Below are 23,225 nucleotides of genomic sequence, written 5' to 3'. Positions count from 1 at the left end.
TATGATTGTTATATCTTCTTCTTGGATTGATCCCTTGATCATTATGTAGTGTCCTTCCTTGTCTCTTGTAACATTCTTTATTTTAAAGTCTATTTTATCTGATATGAGTATTGCTACTCCAGCTTTCTTTTGATTTCCATTTGCATGGAATATCTTTTTCCATCCCCTCACTTTCATTCTGTATGTGTCCCTAGGTCTGAAGTGGGTCTCTTGTAGACAGCATATAGATGGGTCTTGTTTTTGTATCCATTCAGCCAGCCTGTGTCTTTTGGTTGGAGCATTTATTCCATTTACGTTTAAGGTAATTATCGATATGTATGTTCCTATGACCATTTTCTTGATTGTTTTGGGTTTGTTTTTGTAGGTTCTTTTCTTCTCTTGTGTTTCCCACTTAGAGAAGTTCCTTTAGTATTTGTTGTAGAGCTGGTTTGGTGGTGCTGAATTCTCTTAACCTTTGCTTGTCTGTAAAGGTTTTGATTTCTCCGTTGAATCTGAATGAGATCCTTGCTGGGTAGAGTAATCTTGGTTGTAGTTTCTTCCCTTTCATCACTTTAAATATGTCATGCCACTCCCTTCTGGCTTGTAGAGTTCTGCTGAGAAATCAGCTGTTAACCTTATGGGAGTTCCCTTGTATGTTCTTTGTCATTTTTCCCTTGCTGCTTTCAGTAAGTTTTCTTTGTCTTTAGTTTTTGCCAGTTTGGTTACTGTGTGTCTCGGCGTGTTTCTCCTTGGGTTTTATCCTGTATGGTACTCCCTGTGCTTCCTGGACTTGGGTGGCTGTTTTCTTTCCCATGTTAGGGAAGTTTTCGACTATAATCTTTTCATATTTTTTCTTGGGTCCTTTCTCTCTCTCTTCTCCTTCTGGGACCCCGATAATGTGAATGTTGTTACGCTTAATGTTGTCCCAGAGGTCTCTTAGGCTGTCTTCATTTCTATTCATTCTTTTTCTTTATTCTGTTCCACAGCAGTGAATTCCACCATTGTGTCTTCCAGGTCACTTATCCGTTCTTCTGCCTCAGTTATTCTGCTATTGATTCCTTCTAGTGTAGTTTTCATTTCAGTTATTGTATTGTTCATCTCTGTTTGTTTGTTCTTTAATTCTTCTAGGTCTTTGTTAAACATTTCTTGCATCTTCTCAGTCTTTGCCTCCATTCTTTTTCTGAGGTCCTGGATCATCTTTGCTATTGTTATTCTGAGTTCTTTTTCTGGGAGGTTGCCCATCTCCACTTCATTTAGTTGTTTTTCTGGGGTTTTATCTTGTTACTTCATCTGGTACATAGCCCTCTGCCTTTTCATCATGTCTATCTTTCTGTGAATGTGGGTTTTGTTCTACAGGCTGCAGGATTGTAGTTCTTCTTGCTTCCGCTGTCTGCCCTCTGGTGGATGAGGCTATCTAAGAGGCTTGTGCAAGTTTCCTGATGGGAGGGACTGGTGGTGGGTAGAGCTGGCTGTTGCTCTGGTGGGCAGAGCTCAGTAAAACTTTAATCTGCTTGTCTGCTGATGAGTGGGGCTGGGTTCTCTCCCTGTTGGTTGTTTGGCCTGAGGCAACCCAACACTGGAGCCCACCTGGGCTCTTTGGTGGGGCTAATGGCAGACTCTGGGAGGGTTCACTCCAAGGAGTACTTCCCAGAACTTCTGCTGCCAGTGTCCTTGTCCCCATGGTGAGACATAGCCGCCCCCCGCCTCTGCATGAGACCCTCCAACACTGGCAGGTAAGTCTGGTTCAGTCTCCCCTGTGGTCACTGCTCCTTCCCCGATGCACACACTACTTTGTGTGTGCCCTCCAAGAGTGGAGTCTCTGTTTCCCCCAGTCCTGTCAAAGTCTTGCAATCAAATCCCGCTAGCCTTCAAAGTCTGATTCTCTAGGAATTCCTCCTCCCCTTGCCGGACCCCCAGGTTGGGAAGCCTGACGTGGGGCTCAGAGCCTTCACTCCAGTGGGTGGACTTCTGTGGTATAAGTGTTCTCCAGTTTGTGAGTCACCCACCCAGCAGTTACAGGATTTGATTTTATCATGATTGCGCCCCTCCTACTGTCTCATTGTGGCTTCTCCTTTGTCTTTGGATGTGGGGTATCTTTTTTGGTGAGTTCCAGCATCTTCCTGACGATTGTTCCACAGTTAGTTGTGATTCTGGTGCTCTCGCAAGAGGGCGTAGGGATGCTGTTTTTAATTATAGCATCAGTAGATTCTGGGAATGTTGAGAATTCTTTTTTTTTTATTTTGACATCTCTCTAAAATGACCAATTAATGTTTCTGATTTTCTCTTCAAATTTATATTCATAACAATTCACTAAAGCATTTTAGCTTTTTATAAAATCAAGGTTTAAACAAAAAATAAATGTGAACTTTGCTTAAAGTGTGAAAGCAGCATGCTCCTAGGATCTCTGTCCCAATTTTACAGCAAGATTTCTATGAAAAGATAAAGTGAAAAGACCCTTGGGAGAATAAAATTGCATTGATCTTCATGCTGAGGAAACACACAGATCAGATTGGGAAAGACAAAGATCTTGTCCGTTTTAGAAAGCATATTACATTGTATTTATAAAAGATAATAAAGGGTAGGTAACTACCTAATTTGTAAATATGTGAAATTCACTAATATTCTAGTTGAGAAACATGAGTGTCACTTGAAAAAATGTCATTAGAAAAATGTTTTTCCTTACTGAGGCAGGTTGGTCAAAAAACATAGTCTTTGTATTCAGTACAGGGGAAAAATACATAATTTTTAAGTCTGGAAAAAGTCTGCACTGAAATAAAATTACCTTATAATGGAATTGTGAAAATTGCTACTCACGGACAATTTCTATTATGTTGCAGTAATTCAAATGTCAACTCAGATGTTTTAAAAAGCAGTTTTGGGGGGTGACATAGGCTCTATATTGCTAAAACAGGTTTGAAGTCTGAGTGTCCTGATCTGGTTTTTAGACTGTTCTGTAACTAGTCTGCCATACTTCTGCAGGCTTATCTCAACACAGCTCCTTTATCCTGTCAGGAGGACCCTGAAAACATCAAATTTGTTCTGCCTCTGTGCCTTTACTCTGGATATGTCATGGCTTTTAATGTGTTTTCTTGACATCGTTGGTGTCCTTAAGCTACACCTCCATGCATCTTTTCCAGATACTGCAGACTGTATTGATTGCCCCCCTCAGAATTGTAGATACTTGCAGTTTGAATCAGATGTTAATGGATAAGTATATATTGTTTTATGTGCATTAGTTGGATTATAAGCTTCTTAGAGGAGATTCTTATACTACTTTTATGTCCTGCATGGTTTTGGCAAGCCATGAGCCAATAGTAATTGCATAGTGTATGTTCCCTGATGTTGGGAAATAAAATTTTGATATACTTTAATTCTTCTCCTTTAATACAGGGATAGAATGGGATCTTCACTAATGATTGAAACAGCAAGAAACCCCATGTGTCCTAAGGTAAGTTTAGAGTCTCTTAAATATAACACGTAATTGGAATTGAAGGTCAGGTGAATGGATTTATTCTGAAGGCCCTTTATTAAGGGAAGAAATTTGTTAGGAACCTCTTTTAGTAGATTATATTGATTCCTTATATATTGGCTCATTCTGTGAAGGTACAGAATGTGATCATTGGACCTTTTCTATATCAAGTAAAAGTATAACAAAAGTTTAAGAACATGAAAGACTGGGACTAAAGATAAAGAATTATTTTATTATAGGGTTAATCAAATCTAGGGATTTAAGGAAAATTGTGGCATTTCCTCCCAGATTTTTTTAAAGGAACTTTATGTGCCTCTTAGAAAAATATTAAATTAATATACAAATGGAATCCCAATTTTTTAAATGTTAATGTCAATAGAATAAGTCTCAGTTTGGCTTCTCCTTTTATTTACTTTGTTTGAAACCCAGTGATCTGAGTATTGCTTGAGTTTTGTGTTCTTTAATAAAATTCGTTATTTGATTAAGGAATAAGGGTTTATGTACACAGAAATCCCACGCAGGTTGTGTTCATTCTTGGATGACAGGCTGTAACCATAAAAAATCAAATACAGCTCCCTCTATTGCTCTTTCACTCTTGCTTACACATATTTTTATTCATTCTTTAGGTATTAATTATGTTACCCCATGTGCCAGCATAATGCTAGGGACTTTGGATACGTTAGTGAGTAAACGCAGACATGGAGTTTACGGTCCAGTAGGGCAAAGTAAGCATTAATCAAATGATCACACAAATGAGATACAGTTTTCCCAAAATAAGTGCTGTGGAGCACAAAAACAGTTCTCTGAAAGCATATATTTACAGGGACGTGAGGGAAGGCTACTGTAAGGAAATGGGCTTTGAGGTCTCAGTGTGAAGGCTGATGAGTGTTCCTGGCAAAGGGAACAGTGTGTACAGAAGGAGCCATGGAGAAATGCAGGCCCTGAAAGAGTTCTTGAAGGCTGGAGCCTGGGGATCCCAGGGCAGCATGTGCAGTGGGCTGGAGGGGTAGCTCCATCAGACCACGTGAGGCTGTGATAATGAAATGCAGTAGCTCGTTGGAGAGGACTCTAAGATGCACACTACACATCTTGTTTATTCTCTTGTATCTTCAGGGCTTCTTGTTTGTTTGTTTGTTCTTAAATTGTGAGAATTGCCAACTTAAAAAAAAACAGAGTGGGTGTGGGGGAACTGCAGCCATCTCAAAAAATAATTCACTCATGATAAATGAGGCAGCCATCGACACGTTTCTTAATCGAGCTTGCCTGTATACCAATTAATGGAATGACCCTCTGGATTTTAGTGTATGGCCAGCTCTTATCCACAGTGGCCTAGAGACACACTTGGGTCACTCACACGAACTTGGAATGTGACGATTGGTTTATAAAATAGCAAAGCACACAGGCCCCTGGCAGGGCTTGGCACAGAGCCCTAACAATTTAGCCCTCACCATTACCTTTCAGCCTCTTAAGTTTATATTGCAGATCATTAGGGTACATCACATTTTACATAAATTCAACTGACACTGAGAAAATCTGTGACCCTGGGTGATAAACATCGGTTTTTCAATAAAAAAATTGCCCAGCTACCAGTTATTAACTACAATCAGAAAGCCTTGAGAGTTTGTTTAGTGTCAGAGTTTCAGTTACTAAAGTCATAATGCTTTCAAAGAGCACAGAAACAATGACTAATTAATAAATGATATGAAAATAGTGTATTTATTCATCTTTAAGTAGTTTTTATTCATTGCTACTACTGCAGTATCAATTATTATATAAAGGTCTGCAAATTTATGCTTTCTTGAATGTCTTTTTAAAGAACTAATCAAATTATGTAGTCAAAAAATATCTTTTATTATTGTTCTCTTATAATGCATTTCTCAAAATTGTCTCAGCCCTTGTATCTATTTTCCTGTAAAGAAATACCTATTTAAAAGGATCTGCTTCCTTTGATTAGTATTATAGTTATGTTATACATTTATCTTGATGGGTGGAGTTGTAGATTGTTCATACTACTAAATAATATTTAATTTTTACAGTTCCCAAATATTGCTGCTTACAATGCGTATTGTTCACTTTTTAATTGACTAGGTAGCTGCAGTAAGTACCATAGTGAACAGAGGGATAACGCCAAAAGCCTTTGTGTTCAGAAACTATGGACATTTTCCTGGAGTCAACTCTCACTATTTGGGAGGCTGTCAGTATAAAATGTGGCAGGCCATCAGAGCCTCATCTGCTGCTCCCGGCTACTTTGCAGAGTATGTGTTGGGAAATGATCTTCATCAGGTAAGTTGACTAATGTGGTTTATCTTCTAAAACTTCACATAATTAAAACGAATCAGCGCTTATTAAATGTCAACTGAACTTACAGAGGGATCAACCAAGGAGACTTTCCTCGTGTCTCCATGTGGCAAAAGATGTGCGTGCAGTACAAGATAGTTTTACTTCTTGTTTGTTTTTCTTAAATTAACAAGCCTTCTGGCTTGAGAGCATATTTTAGGAAAGATTTGTTTGTATCTTCTGTAATGTGATGCATGGCCAGTTATGATCATTTCAGTTTGATAGGAAAATGAAGTAGTATATATGCTCGGCTTTCCAAACGTAATAAAAATTAAAAGTGAAACACAGTCCCTGAAAATGCAGAATGCAGTCTGTTTGACAGTTCTGGTGGACGTAGTTGGAAGGAGATGATGTAATAAAATAATAATAGTAAACACTCATTAGGTTAGCTAGGTGCCAGACACCTATGTAGTCCTTTGTGTGCATTTCCTCATATAATCCTCACTGCTTATGAGGCAGATAGAGTGATTTCCATTTTACAAATGAGAAATTGGAGTCTTAAGAAAAGCTAAGTAACTGGACTAGGGTTGCAGCTGTTAAGTGACAGAGTTAGGATGCTATCTATGATTACACTATTTTAAAATTTATGGTTAAATGATCTGTTAAGTTGAATATTATTTCTATGATGTTGAATGATGTATACTTTTTCTGTGACATAGACTCATTTATTTATCATAAATTTTTTCCCTGTCAAGTTTTTCCACTATTTTTGGAAATCTGAACTCATAACTTATACTAAATCATAACAGTCAACAGAGCTTTTGAGCTGATACTTCCAAAATATATGTTTTTAACATATGCTTAATTTTTTATATGCTATCCCACTGTAGTCTCCTTTGATGGAGTCAGTAACCTTAACTCTCCTCTCCACTTACTGGTATTCACTTGGTATTCAGATATATGTTGAGAAGAAAACATATTTTGACAAGGACTTTTAGATGTTCAAAAGCTCACAGATCTGCTATATAAACTACATATCAACTATATAATTTTAATTTACATGTGTCAGTGTTATAATAACTAAAACGTGGTTATCAATTTTATTTTCTCCTATAATTTTATGTAACAGCTTAGATATACTTTTAAATGTTATCCCATTTTCAGCTATCCCATTTTCTTTCTGTCTTACCAGAAGTAATGTCATAATCTTTGTAGTTAGGAGATGAAAATGGGTTCCTTTCATCTTTGGAGTCAATGCAGACTATTTCCCACTTGGTCAGATCAGTCATTGCAGAGTTATGTAAGGCACTTCCCCTTCTTGCCTTTCTCTGCTTTATCCCACCCCCTCAGGGCAGAAAGTGCTAGCTGTAGAGTTTCTTATTGACATGGATTTCAGGACTTATTGGTCAAAATTAAAATTTTATTTTAATATGTATCTTGCTGTTTGTAACAACAATTTCTCCATATTCCGTAGTATTTTCACCATGTCATAAATGGAGAAATAACAATGTATTTGGAAATATAATAGTTAAGGTTTGTAACTTACAACTTTAAGATGGTTGTCATGCTACAAAATTGCAGTTACGCCAGATACTAGTGAAAGTCTCAATTAAGTTACTGCATTTCAGGACCATATGTTCCCAGACTCCAAAAGAAGTTATCTCATTTGCTCTTTATTCTTTATCTAAGAGGAAGTAGTTCTAAGGTTTAATTCAGTCCTGTAGAATACAAATAACAAACCAGAGTAATTCAGTGGTTCTTTTTCCATTTCAGATAGGCTAATGACATTCCTTTCCATGCATAGCAATTTTTATTTTGATGACTATAATCTTTGAATTTAGGCTGATGTACAGATTAAAATAACTTCTTACATAAATTTTATTTAAAGCATATAACTACACACGGAAATATACTCAGTATTTTGTAATAACCTATAAGGGAAGAGAATCTGAAGAAGAATATATATATATATAAAAAACTGAATGGCTGTACTGTATACCTGAAACTAACATGATATTGTAAATCAGCTATACTTCCATTTAAAAAAATTAAAAAGTGTGGACTTCCCTGGTGATCCAGTGGTTAAGACTCCATGCTTCCACTGCAGCGGGTGCAGGTTCGATCCCTGGTCAGGGAACTAAGATCCCACATGTTGTATGGTACAGCCAAAAGTAAAAAAAATAAAATAAAAATAAAATAAGTAAAAAATTTAAAAATAATGCATGTTACCACATATACAGAGAATATACGTTCATGTAAATCAGTGACTTGATTCCAAAAAGACTGGCACATCTAACTTAAGAATATTCAGATGGAAGCTGGAGTCTAAGCAAAGCTTATTTAAGCAAATATTTTTCTTATTGCATATCCTTTTCAGGATACTTGAGGAAGAAATGGGATATTTTTCTCCTCTAAAGACACCATGAAAGGTTGATTAGAGTATTCTAAGATGTGAGTGATCTTAATTGCTTAAACAAAGAAAACATTCAAGCAAAGTTCCTTTCCAACCCTTCAAAAGTTGCCAAGAATTTTAAAACTAAAATACACTACTTATTACAATCCTCTTATCCTTAGTTCTTAGAATAATTGTATTCAGTATTTCCAGTCTCATTTTTAAAATCCTTTTTAACTGTCATGTCTGGCATATGTTTTAATGTAAGTTCATATCCTTTTTCAGGTAAAGTATAAATTACACATTTATCAGGTAAAGTATAAATTATACATTTATATTCTATTTGAACAGTTATTGAAAGCACTGCTATAAGTAATTAAGAGGTATGAGTCAGTAGATGGGTAGATTTCATTTGTCTTTGTAAAGAGAAGAATGTTATTACAGTATTACAAGGCTTATTAGATGTCCTAGGAAATTATAAAGTAGGAAGAATTCTTTTTGAGTAGCTTCCAATGTATTATTTCTCTACCCCTATCCAAGTAGCATCTTATTTATCAAATAATACTTTTTACACAACATTATCGCTTCTCTGTTTTTAACAGCTTTATTGAAGTAAAATTGATAAAAAACTACACATATTTGATATATACAATCTGATGAGTTTGGTCATATGCATATCCCTTCTCTCTTATCTTTTTCCATCTCCACCTCCAAAATTAAATCATTTATTCACTGTCTTTGGAGAAAGATCCTGATAAATTAGCTTGCGCTGAAGGTTTTGATGGCAGATTCTAATATATTATTTCTTTTAGGCTTTATTTATATTTTAAAAGGTTAGGTTCAGAACTCAGCATACATTAACATAAAATGAATTATGATATTTCTTATAAACTTTCCAGATAAAGAGTGTTTTTAGCAGAAAGAGCCTGCCCAGCATTTTCTGTGCTAAATTATGCCTGTGCCAGGCCACAACTAATAATTTTCATTATAACTGGACAAAAATGTAGTGAGTGCTTACTCAGTGCCAGGCCCTATGTTAGCCATAAAAAATATAAAGGTTTTTAATAATTGCTAGCATATTGTTTGTGTTTCCTGGATCCTGCCCTCAAATAGCTCAAACCAGGAGAATATAAACAGAGTTACAGAATGAGATGATAAATTCAATAATAAAAAGTCTTGTGAGTTTATGTATAAACAATGAATAGTTGATTAGGATAGAAATAGGATGGCGAGGGGAGGATGGGGAGTCATTGCTTAATGGTTGCAGATTCTGTTTGTGGTGATAAAAACGTTTTGGAAATAGATAGTGGTGATAATTGTAAAACATTCTGAATGTTATTAATGCCACTGACTTGTAACCTTAAAAAAGGTTAAAAGGACCAATTTTATATTATATATATTTTATCATAATAAAGAACAAATTTTTTAAAAACCCTATAGGGAGTTCCCCGGTGGTTTAGTGGTTAAGATTTGGCGCTTTCATTGCCGTGGCCCAGGTTCAGTCCCTGGTTGGGGAACTGAGATCCTGCAAGCTGCACAGCGCGGCCAAAAAAAAAAAGTTTCTTAAAAAACAAAATAAAATAAAAATATTAAACCCTAAAAAATAAGACGAGATGATCAAGAGGCATTCGTGTTGCCCAGTGGTTATTTTCTGGTATAAGTTCTGATTTATGATTTGAAATGATTAAATATACATTAAAAGCAATAAAAAGCATCTAAATATTAGGCTATTAAGTACATGCATGATGTACTGCAGTTAAAACACAATCGTGTATGTACTTCTAAAAGATAAGTATCGATTTATTTAATAAGTTTATTTTTCAAGTCTGTTTTACCTCAGCACCTAGCATGAGCAGTGGCTGACAAACACCAAGTAACTAACTGTGAGTATGAATACTGTAATGAATGGAAAGGCTTCAGGAGATCCCATAGACATAACATTAGCCTAAGGACTTGCTGATAGCAGAGGCGTCTGACAAGAGTAGGCTAACTGTAAACAGAGCTTAAGGAATGGTGCGCCTCACCACTGGACTAAAGTGAGTACCAAAAATGTTAACTTCTGCACTTTTTTTGATGGAAAGCAAGTAAAGTTTGAAGAACAGGAATTTAATTTGAAGCATGGCTATTAAAACTATTCAAAACTTGGCAACTTTTGATGTGGGATTAATTTTACTATTATCAATTCTTGGTAAACCTTGTTTGTCCCTTCTTTTCTCCCCTTTTTGTGTTCTCTAATCCTTCTTTATAGCTTTTATAATAATGAAGAAGTGTTTCATCTAAAATACCCAGATAAGAGAAAAACAAATACTGTATGCTAACACATACATATATATGGAATCTAAAAAAAAAAAAAAAAAGGGTTATGAAGAATCTAGGGGCAGGACAGGAATAATGACGCAGACGTAGAGAATGGACTTGGGGACATGGGGAGGGGGGAGGGTAAGCTTGACGAAGTGAGAGAGTGGCATGGACATATATACACTACCAAACGTAAAATAGATAGCTAGTGGGAAGCAGCTGCATAGCACAGGGAGATCAGCTCAGTGCTTTGTGACCACCTAGAGGGGTGGGATAGGGAGGGTGGGAGGGAGACGCAAGAGGGAAGAGATATGGGGATACATGTATATGTATAGCTGATTCACTTTGTTATAAAGCAGAAACTAACACACCATTGTAAAGCAGTTACACTCCAATGAAGATGTTAAAAATAAATAAATAAAATAATATAAAATAAAATACCCAGATGATTAGAAGTTACACAGAGTATAACTATAGAATTTAAGATAAAAGTAATTTAATAAAAGAAATAACTTTTTTGCTAAATTAGAAATGAAATATGGGGTGGTATCATTCATATTAATTGAGAACAAAGGAAATAGGTGAAAGGGTTAAATTAAAATTTGTACTTGGGAAAGCCTTTAGGAAATAACTTATTACTATCCACATTTAATGAGTCCAAGTAGATTTTTGCAGTTGAATAATACAAATGCCTAGCCAATTCATGACTTTCAACAGATATATAGCTAGCTAAATTTAAAAATAGTTCCTTTCAACTGCTGAGTGGATAAACAAACTGTGATATATCCGAATAATGAAATATTCCTCAGCAGTAAAAAGGAATTAATTACTGACATGTACAATGACATGGATCTCAGAAGCATTATTCAAGGTGAAAGAACCCAGACCCCAAAACCACATACTGCATGATTCCATTTATTTTGATAACAAGAGCTAATGTGTGATCTTGGAGAGCAGATAAAAGAATATTTTTTGAAGGTAAGATTGAGAACTGAGAGTCCAAGGTGTTATAAAGATGTGAAGTCACATGGGGTAGTAAAAAGAATTTCCACCCCTTTCTACATGGGATAGATAGAAAGTCTGTGAGCCAGGTGCTGACTTAATTAGTTGACTGGGGAGGTTGCTAGGTGACAACAGTGACGAGGAAGTGGTGGCTTGGCTGAACAGCAGAGCCTTTAAAGAGCATGAATTTCCCAAGTGGATTAGGACTAATAATGGTCTGGAAGGGAGGCTAAAACAGGTAAGGCATCATCCCTCCTCCTAGCCACTGAGATATGAAAGAAACAGCACCTCCCGGGAAATGATGTCAGGGGAGAGCCACATTTCTGCTCAGTCAAAGAAGAAGAGAGCACTTTCAGAAGTAGGTGAGATTACGTTGGGAGTGCTAACAATTCCATAGAGCACAGTGGAGGGTTTAGGATGCGGGGGAGGAGAATTGGACTGTGTCAGTGGCCAGGGAGCTCAGAGAATTAAATGCCATTACAGTAACAAGGCATGTGGAGTTTCAAATGACATGTGCATTTAGTTCCTACTTGTTCTTTGAGGCAAGTGGGTGATCGGTTCCAGGAGATACAGTCTCAGTTCATCTGCTGTCAAACTCGGCACACACAAATATAGTGGTCCCCAAAACTATAGTCACTGCATACTTTTTGGCCTGGCATAGAGGATGGGCATCTAAGCTTTTAATGAATGAATGAATGAAAGCAATCTACTTGGTATCAGAGAAGGCTTACTTCTCACAGTCTTAACTTGTGTTTTGATATGTTTAGTGTAGGATTCTGACCTTTTGCGTATATTCTCTGCCATGCTACTTTGAGTTTAGGAATGATTTTACTATATAACGATAGCATTTAACTATATCACGAAGTTCTACACTGGAAATTAAGTCTGTTGAATCCATGACAAAGACAAGTGTAATGCTAGCATGTGTGCTGCTGTTTCCTCATTGTGTTTCTGGCGCAAATTTCCCTCTTCCTGAGCCTAGATAAGGGAGAGAGGCTTCACTGTGCTTAGGGCACCTGCTGCCAGTCAGGTGGCAAGCAAGGTAAATGCAGCCGTCCCTTCTTTTTTCTGTCCCAGACCTGGGGCCATTCACACACCGGCTTTCTTCAGTCTTTAGGTTGCAGAGACAATCCTGACTTAAGCACAGCTCACCCATAACGGGACATTTATGAAAAGAGCCCAAGACCTGAAATATGGTGGGCCTATGAGTAAATGTGCCCCTGTTGACAGGAGATGTCTTTTAAAAGGTAGTCTTTTCTCATGAAAATCACAGATGTGGAAACATAAGACACATTCTTTTGAAGGGGTGTAGTTAGAGAACAGTGGAGATTGGCAACTCGGAAAGGTAGAGATTGGATTGGATTCTGCTATGCAAAACGGTTCACTTGGCAAAGATCCTAGATTGCTATAATTTTACTGTACTGGTACATTGAAAAAGAATTTTGATAGAATAAGTGTTCTACAAGAAAAAAAATTTAATTCATTATATATCTTTGCCCCAAAATCTTTGAATTACTATAATAAAGGTGCCTTCATTTAAAATATGTACTGCATTACTGCATGACAATTTAAGGTTGTATTTCTCTTCCCGTTCTTGCGGAAAGCATGTTTTTTCAAAATTCTTTTTTTAACGTACTGGTACAGAATTCAGCATTGTCTTGTCTTCCGGTAGAAATGGATTGTTTTCTACTAAGTATGTTAGGATTATTTCAGTTAGGTTCTTGCCGGAATAATGACTCTTGGACCATGTTTTGAAGAATAAGTGGGAGCTGAGCAAAGAAGGGGGTTGGGGAAGGAGCATTTTGAGTTAACAGCATGTGCAGAGCCCTGAAGGCAAGAGAATGTGACGACTCCTGAAAACTGCAAGTAATTCATGAATGGCCAGACCGTAGGATTACAAGATGTTGAATTTTGTGTAGCTTCAAAATACAAATCTAGAATTAATAGGTATAGGTTACAGGGAGGGAAATTTGGGCTTATTAGAAGGAATAATTTCTAACAGTTCATAGCTTTTCAAAATTGAATGGATATACTAATACCAAGTGAGGTTTATCCCAGGAATGTGAGACTAGTTAATATACTTTTTTTTTGAAATTTTTTTTAATTGAAGTATAGTTGATTTACAATGTCTTGTTAGTTTCAGGTATACAGCAAAGTGATTCAGTTACACATTTTTATATAAATCTATTCTTTTTCAGATTATTTTCCCATATAGGTTATTACAAAATACTGAGTACAGTTCCCTGTGCTATACAGTACGTTCTTGTTGTTTATCTATTTTATATATAGTGGTGTGTATATGTTCATTCCAACCTCCTAGTTTGTTCTTCCCCCCTCCCCTTTCCTCTTTGGTAACCATAAGTTTGTTTTCTATGTCTGTGGGTCTGTTTCTGTTTTGTAAATAAGTTCATCTGTATCTTTTTTTTTTACGATTCCACGTATAAGCAATATCATATGATATCTGTCTTTGGTTACATACTTTTATTCTACTACATTTTTACAGCACTCTATCAGCATGTTTTACCCTTCTTGCCTTGTGGAGTCTTCGAAATCAATGCTTATTTTGAAGCATTGATAAATGCTTAGAAATATAAGGTTGCAAAAAAAAAAAAAAAGAAATATAAGGTTGCCTACTTTGTTTAGGTTATATCTGCAGTAAATGAATTTGATACTTTGAAATTGTATTGTTAATAAAATTTCAACTTCAATTAATTAATTTGGTTATATTAGACTTGTGAAAGAACTGGTCTTGTTTGTTTGGTAGAACCACAATTCTTTTGTTAGATTTTATATAGAATCTATATTAACCACTAAACAAGGATAAAAATCTTTAAAAACTAATTCAGTTCATTTCAGTAGTTTTGAGCAAAATATACAGAGCAATCCAAGAAGAAGTTCAGAGAATTTTGTAACAGGAAAGAAAGTTTAGTAAAGCCAGTGAGGCCAGTGAGTTTTCACATGACTTCTTTTGCAGCTGTAGTATATAAAATAAATTCACTTGAAAGGAATCTCTTGTTTTTAAATAATTTGTTCAGTTTATTACATAATTCAGCTTTCCCGGTGAGTAAGTTTCAAACTGTTGAAAATATAATTTGTTTTCATATTTGTAAAAGAGAATTTCACTTTGAAGAGTTCTGTCCTGTATTTGCTTGACTTATGTTTTGCAGGATGGAGGTTTGCTCCTGAATAACCCTTCAGCGTTAGCAATACACGAGTGTAAATGTCTTTGGCCAGACGTCCCATTAGAGTGCATAGTATCCTTGGGCACTGGACGTTACGAGAGTGACGTGAGAAACACCGCGACACACACGAGCCTGAAAACCAAACTGTCTAATGTTATCAACAGTGCTACAGACACAGAAGGTTCGTCTGTTTATTTGCTGCCTTAACGTACTTCTAGAGTTCAGTTTTTGATAGAATATGCTGATGCTCACGGCAAAGAGTGTTGTTATGTCTGTGTTGTAGGCTTAGGAAGCACGTGGGAGCAGGTGTTTGCCGTTTCTCCTTCTCCTCACTCATTTCTTCCCAGTAACCCTGCGGTAGTGACTTCTCCGTGTGGGAGCTAGAGCTGCCTTGGCCTCCTTACAGCTGGAGCAGTCGCTGAAGCAGGAATAGCACAAAGGCTTGGTTGGAGACTCTTAAGAAACAGGGAAAAGGAAAGGTGTCAGGTTGGTTCAGGTAAACACATGGTAACAGGGAGAGAATCAGAGTACTTACGGAATTCGATTATTTAGTAATGTGGCGGCAAACTGGAATAAGTCCTTACTTCCACTCTGGCTGCCTCTATAATCTAGTCTTCATATAAAGGCCCAAGTGGTCCTCTTAAAGTGTAAATTAAATCATATCTTTACCCGGGTCAAAACCATCTAGGCTTCCCATCACACTTAGAACAAAATCCAAAAGCCTCATTCACTGAAGTTCACCAGGCCCTGGAAGGACCTGGCCTTTGAATGCATGTCTTCCCCCTCTCTCAAGACGTGGCTCCTGTATAAAGTGTGTCCAGCTACACTGTAACTCTTGCTGTTTCTCAGACTTGCTAAGAAGGCTCCTGCCTCAGGGAATTGCTGTCTTCTCTTTGTAAGGCCTTACCCCAGATACATGCTTGATTCCCACCCTCACTTCATTCAGGTCTCTGTTCAGGTGTCACTTCCCCAGAGAGCCCTTTTCTGATCACTTTCTAAACCCCTCACCATCTCACTCACTCTAACCCCTTATCCTCCTTTCTTTCTTTCTTTCTTTTTTTTTTTCCTTTTTAGAACATTTATTTCATTATGGACGTATTGGTTTAGCCAAAAAGTTTATTCGGGTTTTCCAGTAAGGCGGTACGAAAAACCCGAACAAACTTTTTGGCCAACCCAATATATTACATATTTGCTTGTTTAATTGCTTATGATCTCTATATCCCACCAGAATGTAAGCAGGAACTTATCCTGTTAACTATGTTGACTGCAGTGCCTGGCACATAGTAGGCAGTCAGTACTTGTTGACTTTCTACTTTGGGCCTTGAGGTCTAGATATCCTTATTTTACTATATTATTTTTAAGTCCTATGTGAAATCTTTTATTAAATTTGTAAAAGGAATTGTTCCCAGTTAACAGCCCCTTGCTTCTGAATCTCATTCTTTCTATATTGTCATGTTACTGACTGAGTCATTAGCCTACATGAGGCTCTTAAGCTCCCCACTAAGGATGTTTATCTATTAAATGATAACCCAAGAAAAGGTGACATTCTGGATTTTTCACTATCTGAAATTTTGTTGTCAAATCAATAAAATATTCTTACCATAAGCAGTCTTCCTAGAAAAAAATAGCTTTGATCACCCAGTCTCATAATACTTACATGTATACCTTGTGCAAACCATGTGATGGGCTCGTTTGAAATTTCCAAGAAATATGAAATGCTGCCTTCATTCACTTACACTCTAGTTAATGAAGAATTAAGAGTGAAACATATGTAACTGCTGATACTAGATGGTTATCGATGTATAGAAACAGCAGTTTCATTTGGTTCAATCTAATATATTATCAATTGCCAAATAAATGGTGAATAGATGTAGATGATTAAACCTATGAGAAAACTAAACTAGATTGCTGTAGACAATTTACAAGAAGCAAATTAGACTTGATATGGGTCTTAAAAGATAGATAGGGTTTGGACGTTTTAAAAGAGGGTTCAGACTTCAACTTCTGGCCATGATGGAATAATAGGAGCCATATATTTCCTCCTACCTTAAATCATTAGAAAACTGTACAGAGCAATGGTTTTCAGACATTAGATGACAGGTGGCATAGGTCACTGATCCCTGAGAGAAGGAAAATAAATGAAGTAATCACATGATTGCCCAACTTGCTACCTGGAAGTGTTTCTAGGTGATAGCTTGAGGAGTGGGGAACTCAAGCAGGATAGTCCCAGGCTCTCAGAAAACAGAGTTGGGGATTCAAAGAGGCCAAGGAAACTAGAATCTGTGGGCAAAATACTACAGAGAAGGCAGCTTCATAGAGAGAGTGCTCTAGAGCTATGCAGAGGAGTCCCCTTGAGTACTGATCCGTGTTGTGTACAAGCATGTGAGGAAACTACCCAAGGCAGATTACCCCAGAAAGGATTAAATAGAACAACCCTTGGTGCTCACACGGGACCAGGCAGCTCAGATTTCCATCACCTAGATTAGAAAGACCTTGTACTATGTGGGATATGCAGTAGAGTCCTCAGAAGGGTATTGTCTCTGGATCCACCCTAACACAGCTTCAAAGAAATTCTCAAAAAGAGCAAATTGAGCTCCAGTTAACAGCATCCACTGTTAGAATAAAATCCAGCAATATTTAAAGGAATGCAACAAATTCCAGCACACGAAAATATAAGATTCACAATGTTTGGCATGCAATTAAAAAATTATCAGGCATACAAAGAAGCATGAAAAGATACATTTAACCAGGAGAAAATCCGATCAATGAGAACAGACCAAGATATGAAACATATGAGAGAATTGGCAGACAAAGGATGTTACAATAGCTATTCTAAGTATACTCCATGTTTAGTGAGATAGAGGAAGATTTAAACATGATGAAGAGAGAAATGGATGATATAGAAAGGACCCAAATCAAATCTGTAGAAGTGAAAAATGTGATGTCTGAATTGAAAAATACAGCTGATAAGATTAACAACAATTCTGTACAAAAACATGGAGAAGATAGAAGAAGAATAAATACTTGCCAGCTCATTTCCTAAAGCCAGCATTACCCTGACACCTAAACCTGGCAAAAACATTATTAAAAAACATTAAAATACCAATCAGTATTCCCTATTAATATGTATGCAAAAGTCCTTAAAGTATACTAATAAATTGAATTCAGCAATATATAAAAAGGAGAATACAGCATAATCCAATAGGATACATCTCAGGAATATGGGTTTGGCTTAGCATTCAAAAAAATCAATATAATTTCACTGTATGAACAGACAAAAAAAAGGAAAAATTTATGATAATCTCAATAGATGCAGAAAAGGCATTTAGTAAAGTTCATCAACTATTCATGATAAAAACTTTCAGCAGATTAGGAACAGGAGGGAACTTCCTCAGTCTGATAAAGGACCTCTATGAAAAAACTAGAGGTGGCATCATGTTTAGTGGTGAAAGACTGAATCCTTTGTACTTAAGATGAGGAGCAGAGTAAGATGTCTCTCATCACTTCCAGCTAGTGTTGTACTGGAGGTCCTTTTCAGTGCAGTAAGGCAATAAAAGGAAATAAAAGGCATATAGATTAGAAATGAAAAGTAAATATTTATAGACAACGCAGTTGTCTATGCTGACAATCCTAAGGAATCTATAAAAAAGCTTCTAGAACTAATAAGTGAGTTTAGCAAAGTTGAAGAGTATAAGGTCAATAAAAATCAATTGTATTTCTGCATACTAGCAATGAACAATTAGAAATTGAAATTAAATATATACAAAGATATTATTTATAATAGCATCAAAATATTAAATACTTAAGAAACTATTTAACAAATTATACACAAGACCTGAACAGTAGAAACTACAAAACACAACGGAGAGAAATTAAAGAAGGCCTAAATAAATCAATATATCAATACCGTGCTCATGAATTGAAAATCTCGGTATTGTTATGGTGGCAGACCACAAATTCATCTGTGGACTTCATGCAACTGCTATATAAATGAAAATGGACTTTTCTGGGGTAGAGATTAACAAGATGACTATAAAATTTATATGAATATGGGAAGGACCTAGAATAACCAAAACAATTTTGAAAAAAAAACAAAATTGGAAGACTTAGACCCTCTGATTTCAAGACTATAAAACTACAGTAAGCAAGGGTGGTATTTGCATATCAGTGGTACCTAATAGTACAGAAATTGATCCAGACATGTATGCTCAAAAGATTTTTGACAAAGGTAATTCAATGAGGAAAGGATAATCTTTTCAACAAATAGTACTGGGACAATTAGATAACTGTATTTTAAAAATTGAACCTTGACCCTTCACATCATACACAGAACCTAACTTTAAATGGATCACAGACCTAAATACGAGAGTTAAAACTGCAAATCCTTTAGAATACCCTGGAGAAAATCTTAATGACCTTGGGTTAGGTAAAGAGTCTTTGATAGGACACAATAAACATGGACATAAAAGGAAAAACAGATAAATTAGACTTCATCAAGTTATAATTTTGTTCTTCAAAAGACACTTTTAATAAAATGAAAAGACAAGCTATAGACTGAAATAAAATATTAGTAAAATATGTGTTTGATCCATCATCAGAACCAAATGTATAATCAAATGCAAGATACATAGAAAATGCTTACATTGTATAATATAAGGAATATACAGAGATGAAAACAAAAATTCAGTGGGAAAAAAAATGGCCAAGATGTTTGAACAGATGCTTCACTGAAGAAGATGTACAGATGACTAATAAGTACATGAAAGACTTTTCAACATTATTAGTCCTTAGGGAAATGAAAATTAAAACCACAAGATCCCAGTACACATCCTCTAAAATGATTAAAATTAAGACCGACAGTACCAAGTCTTGGCAAAGATGTGGAACAGTGGGAACTCAGATATCCTAGTGGTTGGTGTGCAGAATGGTGCAACCATTTGGAAAACAGTGTTTTGGTTCTTAATAAGATAAATAAACTTTTACCATATGAATGAGCAATTTCATCCCTGAGTATTTACCCAAGAGAAGTGGAACCATATATCTACAAAATGATTTAGGGTTATTTCTAATAGCTAAAAACTGAAGAGAACCAGACCGGAGAGAACAAATTGTGTTATATCCGTACAGTGGATTACTACTCAGCAATATAAAGGAAGGAACTATTGATCCATGCTGCCAACATGTGTTTCAAAAGCATTTTGCTGGGTAAAAGAAGCTAACCAGACCCAGAAGCGCTATATATATTTATGATTCTGTTTATATGAAAAATTCTAGAAAAGGCAAAAGGTAAGGGGGGACCAACCATAAAAAGGCACGAAGAAGCTTTTGGGATGACAGAAAATGTTCTATGTCATGATTGTTGCGGTGGTAACACAGTGTATACGTTTGCCAAAACCCATCGATTCAGACACTTAAAATCGGCGAATCCTATTGTATGTAAATTATACCTCAATGAAGATGATCTCAAGAAATTAAAAAACATGTACTCCTATAAAAATTAATCATAAAAAAAAGAAATTAAAAAACAAAAAAGGAAGGTTGTAAAGGCATTTCAGCAGTGGCTAACAGTATGACTGAAAACAGAGAAGAGTCCTGGAGCAGGGGTCCTAATTTATCAGAATTATATGGCGTATTTTGGGAGATGAATTTCATTTCATAGTTATATTCAGTATTATGGATTCTTTACTCCTGTTATTTAGCTGGAGTGTGGAAATAAGCAAGGCTTTGTAATTTGCCTAAAATTGGATAATTGTAAATAACGTAAAATTAGATCATTGCAGAATAACTCGATTTTTTAATTCACCCTATCTTCTGTTTGTTTTAACAGAAGTCCATGTAATGCTTGATGGTCTCTTACCTCCTGACACCTATTTTAGATTTAATCCTGTTATTTGTGAAAACATACCTCTAGATGAAAGTCGAAATGAAAAGCTGGATCAGCTGCAGTTGGAGGGGTTGAAGTACATAGAAAGAAATGAAGAAAAAATGAAAAAACTTGCAAAAATATTAAGTCAAGAAAAAACAACTCTGCAGAAAATTAATGATTGGATAAAACTAAAAACTGACATGTATGAAGGCCTTCCATTCTTTTCAAAATTGTGATGAGTGTGTGCATGTATAGCCTCCTAACTGGATGCCTGTTCAGAAGATCCACAGAATTCAGTAAGGGGTTGCGGGGTTCAGCAGGACTGCCTTTGAAATGCTTAGAATTCTGGGGAATCCTGAAAAGACAGTGGTTGGCCCAGCTTGCACAGTACAGAGAGGGTGTGTGTGGTTACAGAGTTCATCTGGGAATTAGGTTTTCATGATGTTAATAGTTAACCACGTGTTAGGAATCTTACTGTGGCAGTTGGTTTTAGTACATATTGGTGGTGTATTGTTTGATGTTTGAAAATTTATTAATATATGTGCCAAACAAGGACTGAAAGCTGTCATATTATACTTGGTATTTTTACTTCAGTCGCTGTAATCATGTTAAATTTATTTGATCATTGATTTTCTTTCATGTGGAAAAGCTAATTTGTTCTTAAAATAATTCATCTCTTTAAACATCACTTAGGTTTTCACTAGCTACATTCTGCGTTCCAAATGTTGTCTTCTACTATTGTCATATCATCTAAACAGATGCAGAAAAAATGGGATTCTCTCTATCAAAGGACGTTTACATTTGAAATATGAAAGAGCCAGATACAGTTCTCTATTCCAAATGTGTTTATGTCAACATTGTTTGGTTCCGAAAGATAGGTGAAGTTCCAATCAACCACTTTTTCCCCCTGAAATTTCAAGATAATGCTGTATGTTAACTTTTCTAGCTCTAGCTTAGCATTCACTATTATGAAAGTAATTATTTGAATTTACTGAGAAAATGCCCCATCATTAACAAAAATAAACTATTGAAATAATCTATGTTAAAAGGCTAATGTCATTTTTAAATTATTTATTATTCATGATGTAGCCCTTCGTCTCTTTGTAGCATTTGAATATACCTGTCAACAGTATGCTTTAAAAAAATGTCAGGCTTGTTTTACCTTAACTCCTTTAACCATCTGGACTTCGCAGAGGTTAATAACGTATACACCAACCCGAATCATTGTTTATGCTAACCAAATTCATCTTTGTTGTGTTATCTATCTGCCATGTAAATCTTTCAACATGTTTAGATTTGTGAAGAGAAATGAAAAAAGGTTCGTGTCCTTTGCTTTGTACATGTAAACTAGAGCTAAACCCGTTACCCGGATTGTCATGCTGCGTCTTTGCAACGTTGATGTGAAGAGGCAGCGAGGCGTCGAGGCGTGGTTCACAGATGCTGGGGGAGCTGAGCGTCTGGGTGCAGCTCAGGCTCCGATGCAGAGCCCTTCTCTTTGTGACCTGGAGGAGGGTGGACAGCCTCTCTGGGCTTCAGATATTTTATTTGTAAAATGAGAAGAGCTGCTTCTAAAATTTTATTTCCTCTTACGGCAACTGAAAAGTAAATTCTGCAAATGTACAAGCAAAAGATAGGAAGAAGTGTGAAAATGAATTTTCATTCCTACACAGGTAAAATATCTGCTCTTTTCAAAGAAGCAAAGAATTGTCTATTTTAAAAAGAAAATGTAATAAATTATCCAACTTATCAGTTATTTTAAACATAGAAAATAAAAATTATTTTGTAGCTCAGTCCTTTTGGGGTGTTTCAGTTCTTATTTCTGTAATAAATGCTGTGCTGGTAATATTTCAGTTCTGTTCTTGCTGCTGATGTTATTCTTTATTAAAAATAGTACCGGGACTTCCCTGGTGGCGCAGTGGTTAAGAATCCACCTGCCAACACAGGGGACACGGGTTCGAGCCCTGGTCTGGGAAGATCCCACATGCCGTGGAGCAACTAAGCCCGTGAGCCACAACTACTGAGCCTGTGCTCTAGAGCCCACGAGCCACAACTACTGAGCCCGAGCACCACAGCTACTGAAGCCCGCGCGCCTAGAGCCCGTACTCCGCAACAAGAGAAGCCACCGCGATGAGAAGCCCACGCACTGCGACGAAGAGCAGCCTCCGCTCGCCACAACTAGAGAAAGCCCACGCGCAGCAACAAAGACCCAACACAGCCAAAATTAAAAATAAATAAAATAAAATTTATTTAAAAGAAAAAAAAGTAGCACCTCGGGACTTCTCCAGCGGTCCATTGGTTAAGACTGCACTTCCACTGCAGGGGGCACAGGTTCGATCCCTGGTCGGGGAACTAAGATCCTGCATGCCATGTGGCGTGGCAAAAAAAAAAAAAAAGAATTTGAAAAATAGTACCTCAGATAGAGTTGTCCCTAGAGGCATATGGGCTGGATGGGATTTCTCCTAGGGAGTGGAGAGAGCCTGGCCTGGGTTATAATTACACTCTGTACCTCTTCCTCTCCCACACCACATTTTATCGAGGAGAAAGTAGATGTCAAAGGAATCTTCTGAGAGGGAAGGAAGTCACAAAAAGTGAGCATGCAGTCTGAGGGGATAGGGTGCCCCCCAGCAGTTGCTGACAACTGCCTCCCCTTTTCACTTAGGGTAAGGTTGCTAATGACTGAAGGGCTAGGACCCCTAAGGTTCCATGCTCAAAATTTTACCTAACCTGCTATACTCCAGAAATAATTCTAGTTACAGCTTT

General features: G+C 36.6%; 1 protein-coding gene across 3 annotated transcripts in view; it reads left to right on the top strand.

Moving 5' to 3' along the window:
- PNPLA8 (patatin like phospholipase domain containing 8) overlaps positions 1-21,505 on the top strand; it is a 148,704-nt gene extending 127,199 nt beyond the window's left edge. For all 3 annotated transcript variants that reach the window (XM_059934191.1, XM_059934190.1, XM_059934192.1), the window contains exons 7-10: positions 3,370-3,427; positions 5,537-5,731; positions 14,585-14,780; positions 20,427-21,505. In XM_059934191.1, the coding sequence (XP_059790174.1) occupies positions 3,370-3,427; positions 5,537-5,731; positions 14,585-14,780; positions 20,427-20,701 (724 nt within the window). In that variant the 3' untranslated portion in view covers positions 20,702-21,505. The remainder of the gene's footprint in view (positions 1-3,369; positions 3,428-5,536; positions 5,732-14,584; positions 14,781-20,426) is intronic.
- The last annotated feature ends 1,720 nt before the right edge of the window (positions 21,506-23,225 follow it).

The sequence above is a fragment of the Balaenoptera ricei genome, chromosome 9, assembly GCF_028023285.1.
Source record: "Balaenoptera ricei isolate mBalRic1 chromosome 9, mBalRic1.hap2, whole genome shotgun sequence".
Lineage (NCBI taxonomy): Eukaryota > Metazoa > Chordata > Mammalia > Artiodactyla > Balaenopteridae > Balaenoptera > Balaenoptera ricei.
This window is presented reverse-complemented; position numbering and strand designations above follow the sequence as displayed.